This window comes from Jatropha curcas, chromosome 1 (assembly GCF_041381405.1).
Source record: "Jatropha curcas cultivar XTBG-Jc1 chromosome 1, XTBG_Jcur_1.0, whole genome shotgun sequence".
Taxonomy (NCBI): Eukaryota; Viridiplantae; Streptophyta; class Magnoliopsida; order Malpighiales; family Euphorbiaceae; genus Jatropha; species Jatropha curcas.
In genome coordinates this window covers 4,297,163-4,307,583 of record NC_143151.1, presented here as the reverse complement: position 1 = coordinate 4,307,583, position 10,421 = coordinate 4,297,163, and the positions used below count along the sequence as shown (strand labels likewise).

Genomic DNA, 10,421 nt, shown 5'->3' with positions numbered 1-10,421 from the left:
AATTCAAAATAAAAGACCACAAAGTCAATATACAATGTAGATCAAAACATATACTACAATACAGACCAAAAGGCAAAAAGCAAGTTATCATAACAAATAACTAATTACAACTGTTATTCGCCAAAACTCAATACTTTAATATTTTAAATATAGTTAAAAAGTTAAAAATAGTAGATCAGGTCAAGGTAGGAAAAAAAAAGGGACAACAGAAGCCAGAATGTAAATATGAATATAAATATGATGAGAGCGAAATGTTGAGTCAGTGACAGGGAAGAAACAAAACCTTGAATAATAAACAACAATAGGAGTAACAATAACAACTAATAACAGTAAAATCATAACACAACCTACCAGCCAAACCCCATTTTGAAACAAAAATACACTGTACATATGTCTGCTGCCTGAGCCCTTGCCAACCAAAAATGGGGTCAGTGGCTGAAGGATCCAATTTTTTGCCAGTTAGCAGAATGAGCTTACCATCACTCCAGCACAGCAACTTCTTGATCAACCCTCCAATAGTTTGCATCGTTGAACTCTTTAATCCCATTCCCATTATCATTAGAATTCTCCTTTTCTGGAACCTTTGGGATAATGTTCCTCTTTAGAGGGCCTGCTTCACCAACTATACCCTCCTTGAGAGCCTGTTCCATTGCCTTCTCAGTTCCTTCTATTTCCACGCCAACAAATTCGACATCCTCTTCAAACAATGAGGGTGCGGTTGCAGATTTATGGGTTGTATCACTGCTCGCTGACCCATCACTAGAATTGTTGGAGGATGATGAGCCATTTGGTAGTGGGGAATCACCACTTGAAGGGGAATTAACATCAGGTGTTGCTACCTCGGCTTGACTGGAAAGATTGACATCAGAGTCATCATGATCTACAAATGGATTCAAATTAGACCCGCCTACTTGCAAATCTGATGTTTCTCCCCATCCTACCCATTCAGGGAAAGGCCTGTCTCCAAACAAGTCTTCACTGTCCGGAGTATCAAATCTGAAAAATCCAATATCATCGGAAGCAGTCGCCTGCTCGCTTTGTGGAATAGGAACACCCCCAGGAAATCCATTGGCAAAGTTTGTGTTGGAAGTGGATGCAGAATTGACGGACTCTTTGCACTCTGTTAACTCGTCATCTTCTCCAACTACCACCTCATCATCACTGCTGCTGTTACCACCACCGTTAGCAGTTCCTTTCAAGTTTATTTCATCCATCATCTCCATAGGTGATGTACTCACAGGGGCATTACCAGCTCTGTCATCTTGGAATGCAAACCAATTGGAATTTGTGAATAAACTGCTGCATTAAGAAAAACATTAGGTGTTATTCACTCATCAAGAGATGGATCACTAATTTGGCATGCTAATACAGCGACCCTATGTGGACAGTGGGCCTGCTGCTTTGTTCAGGAGATTTCCCAAATGGCTTCATTGAACAGGGAAATTCTTATTACGGGTCTTTGTTCAGGTCAAAAAGCATCATGACATTCAATAGATGTATAACTTTCAGTTTGAACACCTTTATTTGAGATGCAGTTCCCCACCCAAATACAAAAGTCCACAGAGACACTAGACGATCCTTAGTTACTCTGAATTCAACTTTCTCTAGCATTATTCAATCCAAAATCCAAGTTGAAAGAAAATGCAATGAAATATCGATCATTAAATAGGAGTCAAATTACACAATTGCTTAGACTGACCTCCCTTGGTCATCACCAAGCCTCAAAGATGATATAACAACTTCAGCAGACTCATCATCAAAGTACACATCCTGCATATCAAAACCGCAAACACTATATTTAATATCCAACATCTAATCTGATATTGAAAGATATTTAAAAACTTTCTATTCTGATCTATCTACGTTTCTGTTTCACATCTTACCAATGCTAATATTTCTATATGGAAAAACATTGACACCCAACCTAAGATATGCACAGACACAAGACAGAGATAGGGCAAGGGCATGAGAATCTAACTGTTACCTCATCATCTCGATCAAGGCCGCCATTATCCTGCAACCAAGATAATAATAAGTAAAGACCCGTTCCTTTATGTTTTTTTTAGAATAAGTGATATGGTCTTGATCCACAAACCCAACAACACAGAAAATAATGAAAATATTAAAAAGTCGAGGCGCACCTCTTCATTATCCTCATTCCCATACATTTTGTATCTAAAAGCCTGGCTTAAGTTATTTGCTAGAGCTGCTACATCATAATCTCTATCATGAAGATCATCCTCATCACTATCTCTTGTCCTATCCTGCAATGCAGTGGGGCGACTGCAAAAAACAAGGAAAACAAATTCAAAATCTTCAGACAATTATAATATCATAATCAAACCCAAAAGGTAGAAACAAAACTTTCTAGCAAGTAGGACAAAGATCCTATATATGAAAGACAATTTAACCCGCACTGGCATTTCAGTCCGGATTCTTCAGACATGGCCAGCTAGGAAAAAAAAATCTCCGCCTTAAACTTCAAATACAAACATATCATCCTCCCACTCTCCAGCTGCAAAACTCCCCAGTTTTATTCTCATATCCTCTAACAGAGCCCGAAATTTTATTCCAATATTTTCCCACTCTTCTTCAAAACCTTGACCAGTTCGCAGCCATCCATCCAAACATCAATCAGGCAACAGCTAAAGGTGCCAAGTTCAAGATTTTTAATTAGTACCTGGGTTTCTTTCTTTGGCAGGACATTAAGTATATATGTGTCGTTATGAATTAATGAATTTTTAAATGTTGGAGCGAATCCATTGTCAATTGAAACCACCAAAACTGATTTGCAATCTGATAATTCCTCCACTTCACTCATTTTGAAGAATTCCAACTTTTAACAATATACTTACTGATGAAAGTTAAAATCACCATCCATTACCATATCAGTAGGCTAGATAGATGAAATCAGGTAGACGACTGTTAGCATAAGACCTACCAGAAAACTACTCAATTATTTTTGTTTCTATGTGCTCTACTCACACACAAATATTTGGAAACCAATTAAGAGTGGAAACAAAACCTGGGATCTCTTGGTTTCTAAGGTCACACCTGAGTCTTTTTATCCAGTCAAATACAAACCAACAAGATGCTAAAAATTGCTTGAGCGAGGGAAAAAGAAAGAGAGAGTTGGTAGTTACGTCCAATTGGAGGAGGGTTGATATTTCTTTCTATAATTGAAGATAGCTTTAAAATATTTTTTATTCATAGTGCAATTGGAAGATTAAAATCTTCAATCAATTTGCAGTATACTGTAGCACATAGGACCTTGCCATGGAAATAAAATAGATAAACAAAGCTTATCAACATCATAAATCTCAACTACAAATGCTTAAAATATTTTGCCTGAGAGCATATCAATATCTCAGCACACTTTTAGATTTTAAAATAGGGAGATAGCCTCACTGATCTATAAATCTCTATTGTTTAAATACCACTTATGACCACTAAAAAGGCAACCCAGTCAAGCTAGAGTTATCATTACGGTTATAATTGCTGTTTCATTAAATGCACAAATAAAACATTTCCACAATTCAGGCTAATGTGATGCATTGCATAGATGAAGAAAAAGCATACCCGCAAGCCCACCGATAGACATTTTCAACAGCATTACGGTCCTGCAAGGTGCTAGCTTGCCAGTCATTCCATTCACTGTTTTCCTACAGAATTACAAACAAAGATGTTTAAGCAAAGACATTAAACCAAATATTCTAATAAAATAATCACCATATCCAAAAATATGGTGCTAAGAGCAAGTGGCAATAATATGATGTAATACTGGTAGTATGTAATAGAAATTTTCTAAAAAGAAGCATATACCAAATGACGAGATTCTTCTTTATTATTTAAAAAAAAAAATAAAAAGCAAAACCAAGGAGGCCAGGTTCGCATCAAAGAAAATCATAAAATATTACAAAAACTCTTCTTGAGGAAAAGCTTCTATGATGGGATATTTAAGCAATCACAATATGAATCAAGAAATTCCCTATAATTTAAGTTCTGCAGACTTCTCAACGACACAATCTCCCTGGGAGACATTTAAATAGCGCTACCAACCTGTAGATATGTCTGAATTCGGCTATTGGTGTTTCTCAACTGAACAAGCTTATTAGAAATCCGCGTAATGTGACCAAGGTTTCCTGCTCGCGGAGCCTGTTTTCCAGCAGCAGGCAGAGTTGGCTGCACAAGGATGGAATACAATTATCTACTGCCTGAAACGCTATGCAGAAACTAAATGCCACATATTGATAAAAGAAAGAGTGAGAGAAAGGAACCGTAGAAGTGCACTAACTAAATTAAGATTTATAAAAAAAAAGAACATTTTGTTATGGCCCACACCATGCCCCACCCCCAAGGTCTCCCAGCTTACTATTTGCTCATTAGATCACAAACAAATATTAGTTCTTATCAGTTTTAGGGGCATAGATTTTGCACCATCTAAGAAAATTTCATTCAACAAAACATCAACGTCTATCTACCTGAGTAGGATCGCCTGAAATAGTGGGGTTTTTGTCTGTCCAGAGAATTTTTCCAATCAAATCACACTCCCGAAGCAGATGATCAACCATAGTGTCGCTCTTGGTCTCCAAACATGACAATATAATACTCTCCACATGATGATGCAATGCATTATTGTATGGGTACCTGTAAGTTAAAAGACCAGCACCATTATCCATGCCAACAAAAAGAGAGTAAGATTTCTTTGAGAAGAAACTAATGTTTCCTGGACACCAACTTCAATAATTTGCCCATATACTCAATTAAAAAAGGGGTGAAAAAACTTACTCAAAGAATAGATCAAGGACGCGTTTAATGGTTCCTGAGCTGACTAATTCCTTTTCAGTAGCTTCATTCCCCGTCCTTAATAGCACCGCAATGAACTCAACAATCTAAAATAAATATGGAAGCAGTTAATTCTCAAAAACAAATTCCATTTCAGTATAAACCAAATTTTTAAATTCAATATTTTATATTTCCAACAGCAGTACACAAACATATTAATATAACAACTCATTAGATAATATGTTGCCCTGGGACACATTCCATCAACATTTCCGTGGTAGAAAGGTAAAGAGATATGAGAGTGAGGCTAGCTCCCAAGCTCGTGAAAACAGCAATGAACTCCACTAATCTAACTCTATTGAGGTGACAGCAAAGAATTATCTCCTGCACCAACTTCTGCATCAAGTTAAAAGAAGAAGGCATGACAAACCTTTAGGCGATGCTTCCCAAGAGGAGGCTTCAGTTCTCCATATGTTGTAGGCAAAATTTTCTCATCAGACAACACATTCAATAGCATTAGCAAGTCACCTGAAAAAATAAGAACATAATAACAAAAACAATCACTTTTGTCAATTCCATATCTAACCTGTAATTGAACTAAAATTATAGATTCGATCTATATATATAGAAGATTAAAGAATCTGAAACAGGTAACTAGTTAAATGGGATGAAGAGCTATAGGGTTAAGACGAGCAACTCCCAAAATACACATGCACAAAGTCAAGAAAGAAAAAGTGAGAGACTGTGTGTCCGTGTGTAAAGCAGTGAAGGTCAAATGGGGAAGAAGCTTCTCCACATTTGAAAAATAATTTTGACACAACAAAGCAACTAAACTTACTTTTTCCTTATTTGGTCTAACAGAAACATAAATGCACTCACCTAGTTTAGGCAGCATCGCATCAACAGTCTCTGGATTGACAGGGATCGAAGACTCATAAATATGTTGACTTCGGAAAGAATGAAACAAGGGAGAAGAAATTGCAGATCGTTTTGGATCCAGTAAAGATATACACACAGAAAGTGAGTGCACAAGGCCAGATTTTGAATGTGAATCTTCCAATGCATGGCCAAATATCCTTGAAACAAAGCTGCACACAGATTTTATGACCAGCATGAATTAACACATATATGGAGAAAAGAAAGGAAAAGAGAACTAGAGAAATTTTATTATCAGTGTAGAGGAGCACAAAATCATACAAACCTTCGACTAGAGAGTTTAGTAGCCAAAGCTGAGGGAGCGTTTCGAGTTATTGCACATAATGTTTCTGCTACATTGGCATGAACTTCAGGAGGGCTCTGAAATATGCAAAAGAAAATGTCAAAAGACTGAATACATGCAAAGGCTGATCATGCATGCAGCAGATTGATTTTAAAATTCTATTATTGCTGACATTTCTATATTATTGCTTTATTTTGAGTTTTTATCTTTCCAATTCCTGTAGAAGTCCTTAACCTTTTTTCTCCTGGCTCCTACAGAACCCAAAATTAAAACATTTGTAAAATAAATGAAGACCCAAAAACTGAAAGGAAATAAAATTGAAATTGAGAAACTGAACTCAAACAGGAGCATATTAGAATTGTTGTCATTCAAATATCCTACACAGGCAATGTGACTGTGCCTATGTATGACCAAAATCAGGACCAGCACTACACATGAAAATAACTATCTGAGCAATTGGTCCATACTTCCTAATTTTGATGAATTGAAATTGAAGTTTCTGAATTGATCGTATTAAGTCCATTGTGTGAGCAAAATTTCACTTACAGAAGGACTCAATTTGTCCACAATCATTTCAAGTAAATTGCTATCAGCCAACCACTGCATCACGTCAATAAAATTGGGATACACATGATCATCTGCCCCTACCAGCCGAACCAGAACCTGCATGAAGCAATTAATATAAAAGATCAACAGAACAAACAAGTGAGAACTTACTAAATGGAAACCACTGCGACATTCAAATATGTAAATTACCTCCATGATGGATGTTATTCCAATTAAATCAACCAATTGACGGAAAACATCCTGATGAGCCTGTTAAATTCAAATAGTTAATAAACAAAATAATTCATGACGAGATAGTTTAAGCAAAACATAAACCATAATAGTATGCATAATTGTAGCACACAACACGTATCTAAAACTAGATAGACCTTGTTGCGGATGTCAGAAAACTATAAAACATATATTATTGGTAAAAGAACAAGTGTTCAGGGAAAAAATTTACTCACTTGAACATAGTTCATAAGTGGGACAGTCTTGCGTACCATAAGGCAAACAACAACCTAAATTCAACAGCAAATAGCATGAAAAAAAAAAGTGGTTGAACAAAGAAAAAACGTACAAGAAGATAACTTATCACAAAGCACCAGATAAACTGGAGATAAAGCAGTGAACAGCATACCTTGCTGAAATACCCAGCCAGCAAGGCACTGTGAGGTCGGTTTGGTTCCAAGAAAGAGAAGAGTAAGTTCATAAGCTGCAACAGCAGAAAAAGAAACAAAGTTTAGAAGAGATGAAGTTCACTACCACATTAACTTCCAGAATTATATCACAGAGGAAGGGAATACCGAAACCTACCTCCTCTTCCTCCACTAAAGTCTTAAGAATAACATCAATTTCACATGTAAATATCTCACAGGCGATGAAGGGAAACCTTAAAAATAATAAAGAAAGTAAGTTATCAGAGGCAAATTACAATGCGCAAATCAAAACAAATCTTATTCTTTTATAAGTCAAATTGGCACACTTGAAGGCTCGTTTGCTTTCAGCATCCTCAGGAGCTTCTTCAATAATGTAACGCAATAACTGTTCTACCTGGGCTCTATCCCGTAGACTGCAAAAAATATATATATATGATGATCATCCACCACAATCAACTAAAAGGTACACAGAAAAAGAAGAGGCACTATTCATAAAGGAGTACGAATGGAGTTCAGGTGAAACAGGGGAAAAAATTACAAATTGATGAGACGACTGTTTAAAGCTTTGCATTCTTGGATTATTTCTTCCTCGTCCAAAAGCTCTTCTAATGTGAAATTTTCCTTGTCTAATACTGACTCCACCTGCAAAAGCAATAACAGATCAGAATAAATAAACCTTAAAGCAAGCAACCAGTGGCAAGTATTATTGCATTTTACTGGTTTTAAAAATCTAAAAAGGTTTACTTCTGAGAATAAAATCACTCAAATTTGCAATTCAATGTCATTAATAAACTTGTAACCCAGTTCAATAGACCATGGAATTAGCATAATTGAGAAAGTAGAAGCCAACTCATTTGCAGTGCTGCTTCCAATTCAAAATTCAAACCTGAATAGCAATATAAGATTCAAACTATATTCCATAACATGTCCTCCATTTCAGAAACACGAAGAGCGAAGGTAAAAAAAAACAGCATTCATGTCAGTAAAAAGTATCTTCAATTGCACGAGCAGAGGGAACCCTTTCAGTAACAATTGAACAGTGAACATCAAAATTTTAAAAATACAAGTATGAAACAGCCATAAATTCCCCGCAATTCTCCAGCTACTAGAAGTACATTCATTAATAAAAAAAAGCAAACTGAGGAAGAGAAACAAATCACAGTAACCAAAAGCACTTCATCCTAAGCCGATGACTTCTAAGTAAAACATAGCAAGCTCAAAATAGCAATCAAACAATAAAAAGAAGTTAATAGTTGAACGTAGAATTGAAATATTCACAAGCTCAAAAAAATCCAATAACAGGAAAAAAAACCAATAACAAACAAGAGAGGCAAAACAAAACAGCACATAGTCCAGCACAAACATTCAAAATCAAGAAATGAAAGTAAAAAAAGGAGGAGGAAAATTAGAGCCATGAATTCTCACTCACAGGAGAAGAGGCAGAAAGAGAAGTAAGCTTCCAAAACATCTTAAGATAGGAAGCAGAGATTAAGCAAAACTAGAAGCAGAAGCTGTTTAGATCTGTAAACCCTAAAGGGCTGAGCAGAAATCTAGGTCTTGTTGAAAAATATAAATACAGATAGATAGATTGAGCTCGAGATTCGAGAAATAGCTGGCGAGAGAGTTTAAGTTTGAAACCCTAAATTGAAAGGATAGAGTAGAGAGATCGAAAAGGAGAGAGACCGTGAAGATCGAGAGTGGAGAAGAAGCAAAAAGGTCAAAAACAATAAAAATCACAGAGAGCAGCTGCGAACAACAAAAGGTGAAAGAGTTGGAGAGGCGGAAAAGTACAAAAGATGTACTCCGAAATTCACAATACCAAATTCTAATCATGATGTATGTATGTATGTATGTATGTATGTATGTATGTGTAATCGTGTATGTCAATGTTGTGCGTGCATGGAATGGAATTTGACAATAAAATTTTGCCAAATGCATATTTTCGACCTGTACTTTTTCAAAAAAATTTTATGGCTCATTATACTTTATGGGATCCTATAAGATATCTTCATTTATTTTTTTCATATTTAATAGGTATCTCGCTGAAAGTGGTGCATGAGTTTCCACGCGAGTGTGAAGGGAGTGAAAACTTGTTTAATTGCCATGTTGTTACCTTTTTTCATTTCTCCTCGATAACCGACTGTAATGCTGAAGGAGGTGATGGAACAAAAGGATTTCAGAAGTCCCAGCTTGATGACTGAGGTGGTGGAAGCAGCGGCGATGGCGGAAGAGGAGGGGGTAGTGGAGAGAAGATGTTATCTATCCATGTGTCGGCGTAGGACTCATCGGTGGAGGAGGAGGTGAAGGCGTGCAAGGTAAAAGTTGTGGTGATGGTAAAACAGGTGTATCTCTTTCTTGCTTTGTACCTTGAAACCATTTCTTCTCTTTCTAATCTTGAATAACAATAATCTATTTTTCTTATTTTCTTGATTTTCTGGTTTACCTTTCTTTTTCTAGTAGCTCGAGTTATGCTCTTCTTTGATTTTGTGTTCTAAAGGTAATTAAATGAAATTAAAATTCTTTTAGAAAGCAAAAGAATGTTTGTTTTTTTCTTTCTCCCAATTTGATGGTTTTGGAAGCAGAAGAGGAAGACGGAAGAGGAGGAAGGAGGAGATGACAGCGGTGGTGGTGGTGGAGGAGGAGTAGGTTTAGTCACTTAGTGAGTAGATTGATAGAGAAAGAAAGAGGGAGGGACAATGCCCATAAGAATATTTTTGGCCAAAATGCATAGTTTGGACCATCTAATTTGATGTGGCGTATGATGTGTTTCTTCTCTCTTTGACATGTTATTACATTTTTATCAAGTAAGAGAATTTGAGTTGCACGCACTTCATTTGCTAGGCATAAGTACTTATTAAATACGAAAAAAATAAATAGAGGTACCTTATAGGACTCCCGCAAAGTATAAGGACCCACAAGGTTTTTTTGAAAAAGTATAGGGTTAAAAATATGCATTTGGCCAATAAAATGTTGATTTTTAATTTTGGATTTTTTTAAATGAAGTTTGTTGGGTATAAATAAGATCTAAATAATTTATAAATAAAATTTATCTATTTTTTAATATAATATATTACTATTTCATTAATTATTTCAAATTAACATGAATAATATTGAAAGGATTGAACCTCTCCTTAGAGATTACACATAGAACAGATAACCAAAACAGTACAATATTGTTTGTTAATCTAATAAGAAATTTTAATGAAAAATCC

At 35.9% G+C, this 10,421-nt stretch overlaps 1 protein-coding gene across 2 annotated transcripts; it reads right to left on the bottom strand.

Annotated features, from left to right (window-relative positions):
- Positions 1 to 208: 208 nt before the first annotated feature.
- LOC105628085 (uncharacterized) lies at positions 209 to 8,995 on the bottom strand. 2 transcript variants are annotated; one of them, XM_012209422.4, is made up of 19 exons: positions 8,639 to 8,995; positions 7,748 to 7,851; positions 7,536 to 7,622; positions 7,367 to 7,442; positions 7,191 to 7,265; positions 7,018 to 7,071; positions 6,761 to 6,820; positions 6,551 to 6,667; positions 5,987 to 6,081; positions 5,665 to 5,873; positions 5,216 to 5,313; positions 4,789 to 4,892; positions 4,482 to 4,647; positions 4,060 to 4,182; positions 3,580 to 3,662; positions 2,142 to 2,283; positions 1,985 to 2,014; positions 1,700 to 1,770; positions 209 to 1,299 (listed from the first exon to the last, which is right to left on the bottom strand). In XM_012209422.4, exons 1-19 carry the CDS (start codon positions 8,675 to 8,677, stop codon positions 480 to 482), a joined length of 2,553 nt encoding a protein of 850 aa, XP_012064812.1. In that variant the 5' UTR covers positions 8,678 to 8,995; the 3' UTR covers positions 209 to 479. The 2 variants fall into 2 exon arrangements, with proteins under 2 accessions (XP_012064812.1, XP_012064813.1); XM_012209423.4 differs by having other exon boundaries at positions 209 to 1,296.
- Positions 8,996 to 10,421: the final 1,426 nt, after the last annotated feature.

Bases quoted from the DNA above. Each gene is read 5' to 3' on its own strand.
- LOC105628085 (XM_012209422.4), bottom strand. From the start codon at position 8,677: ATGTTTTGGAAGCTTACTTCTCTTTCTGCCTCTTCTCCT. The intron at 6,082-6,550 runs GTAAGTGAAATT...TGCATATTTCAG, and splicing joins TGGACAAATTGAGTCCTTCT to AGCCCTCCTGAAGTTCATGC. The intron at 2,284-3,579 runs GTATGCTTTTTC...TGTTTTTTGCAG, and splicing joins GTCTATCGGTGGGCTTGCGG to TCGCCCCACTGCATTGCAGG.